Below are 1,916 nucleotides of genomic sequence, written 5' to 3' on the forward strand. Positions count from 1 at the left end.
GTGGGGAGAAGCATGGGGGGGGGGTGAACGGCACCCATGGGTGGGGTCCCTGGGCACCCATGACCTGGGGGCGCCAGGGACCCGTGATGGGGGGCGCCGGGGACACGGGGCGCCAGAGACCCCCAGCATCCAGGGACCTGGGGGACACAAAGCACCCAAGGGACTCCGAGCACCCGGTGTCCCAGAGCACCCGTGCCCAGGAGCTCCTGGTTCCCACGCCAGCGCCCCCCACCCCGTGGCCGTACCTCGGTGTGGGGTGAGGTGTAGGGTCTTCCAGCCGGGTTCTGCTCCGTGGTGCCACCAAAGACCCCGCTGCCATCGCAACGGCCGCGCCGCTCCTGGCAGCCAGGGGACCCCAGCACGATCAAGTTACTGGCACTGGGCTCCACCCTGGGACGCCGGTGGTGCTGGTGGTGCCGGGTGCCGTAATGGGTGGGGATGGGGGCTTGGCAGGCGTCCTGCTGGCTCTTGTCACTGGTGTCCCCAACCGGCTCAGACAGGCTGAGCCCATCCATCTGGGTGATGGCCTTCTGGATGCTGGGGATGAAGGCACCTTCCTCCACGCCGGGGAAGACCTCAACGGCGCCGGCAGCCTTACGGGATGCCCTCAAGTCTTCTTGGCAGAGCTGGTAGTACCGGGTGGCCTCGAAGCTGGACTTCACCTGCTGCAAGGAGATGAAGGGATGCTTGAGGGCGGCGCTGGGCGTGATCCTCTCATGCGAGTCCCAGGTGATCATCCTCTTGACCAGCTCCACCATCCCGTGCAGGTCGCAGCGCTCGGCCAGCGCTTCCCGGCCAGGATAAAACACCGGGCGGATGTTCACTGCCGCCAACTGATCCAGTGAGGAGAAGATAAACTTCCTCCTCTCCGTTGGCTTCGCCGTCTCCTTGCTTGGTGGTTTGAGCTGCCAGGAACCGGTGGGATGTGGCACCCATCGGAAGAAGGACCATGTCTTCCGGGCAGCACAGAGCAACTCACCCCGTGGTAGCCCCAAGGTGGAGCAGATGTAGCGGACCTGGTCGTACTCATTGATGCCGGGGTAGAGCGGCCAACCCAAGTGAAGCTCAGCCATCACGCAACCCAAAGACCAGATGTCCACCTTCTCACAAAAAGGCAACCCCAACAAGATCTCCGGTGCCCGGTAGAAGCGGGATTGGATGTAGGGTTCCTCGAGATGGCGGACCTCAGGGAAGATGCTGGCCGAGCCGAAGTCGATGAGCTTGACGTGGAAAGGATAGCGTGCGTGGTCCACCAGCATGATGTTCTCCGGTTTGAGGTCAGCGTGGATGATGGAGAGCTCCTTCAGCTTCACCAATGCTGCCAGCACCTGAGCTGTGATGGTCCGGATGTGCCGGACAGGCAACGGCAAGAAGTTGTTCTGCTTTTGGAAGTCAAAGAGGTTTTGCTCCAGCAGCTCAAAGACCAGGTAGGTACAGGCACCATCACTGAAGGACTCAAGGAAACGGACGACGTGCGACTCCTCCGTGTCCACCTCCCGCAAGGCCTGCAGCAGCCTCAGCTCGTTCTTCACCACCTGGCCGTGGTGACCTTCGTTCTTCAGGATCTTGATGGCCACCATCTCCCCTGTGCTCCTCCTCCAGCCCTGGGTCACCTCCCCAAAGGTACCCTTCCCCACTGTGGCCACCATGTCATAGCACTCGTCACCCACCACCAACGTGCCCATGGTGGGGTCGGCTCCTCACCAGGGCCTTGGGACCTCCCACTCAGCACCCAAGAGGGGCTCGGGCCCCCCAACTGCCTCAACCTGGCCCCCAACGGCGCTGCCGGTTCCGGCACTGCTGTGACAACACCTTCTGTTGTCGATGTCATCCCCAGGAGCTCCCCTGTGCAAGGAACTGCGGCCTGAGTGGAGGAACCCCCCGAAACCCAGCCCTGGTCCCCCCAGCCCCATCCC

At 63.2% G+C, this 1,916-nt stretch overlaps 2 protein-coding genes across 2 annotated transcripts in view; one reads left to right on the forward strand and one right to left on the reverse strand.

The window, feature by feature from the left end:
• Positions 1-260, forward strand: part of PLD3 (phospholipase D family member 3) — a gene marked incomplete at its 5' end in the record, with an annotated part of 2,435 nt that extends 2,175 nt beyond the window's left edge. Inside the window, one exon of the mRNA XM_009648314.2 lies at positions 78-260. Within this exon, the coding sequence (XP_009646609.2) occupies positions 78-260 (183 nt within the window). The remainder of the gene's footprint in view (positions 1-77) is intronic.
• Positions 261-369: 109 nt separating this feature from the next.
• Positions 370-1,685, reverse strand: HIPK4 (homeodomain interacting protein kinase 4). The gene is made up of 2 exons (XM_009648315.1): positions 489-1,685; positions 370-390 (listed from the first exon to the last, which is right to left on the reverse strand). The coding sequence occupies exons 1-2, from the start codon at positions 1,683-1,685 to the stop codon at positions 370-372; spliced, it is 1,218 nt and encodes a 405-aa protein (XP_009646610.1).
• Between the last annotated feature and the right edge of the window lie 231 nt (positions 1,686-1,916).

The sequence above is a fragment of the Egretta garzetta genome, unplaced genomic scaffold (genome assembly GCF_000687185.1).
Source record: "Egretta garzetta isolate BGI_Z169 unplaced genomic scaffold, ASM68718v1 scaffold2101, whole genome shotgun sequence".
NCBI lineage: Eukaryota > Metazoa > Chordata > Aves > Pelecaniformes > Ardeidae > Egretta > Egretta garzetta.

Excerpts from the sequence above, each read along its gene's own strand:
- HIPK4 (XM_009648315.1), bottom strand. The coding sequence starts at position 1,685 with ATGGGCACGTTGGTGGTGGGTGACGAGTGCTATGACATGGTGGCCACA. Across the intron at positions 391-488 it reads GGCTCAGCCTGTCTGAGCCG|GGTGGAGCCCAGTGCCAGTA; the intron begins GTTGGGGACACC and ends CCGGCGTCCCAG.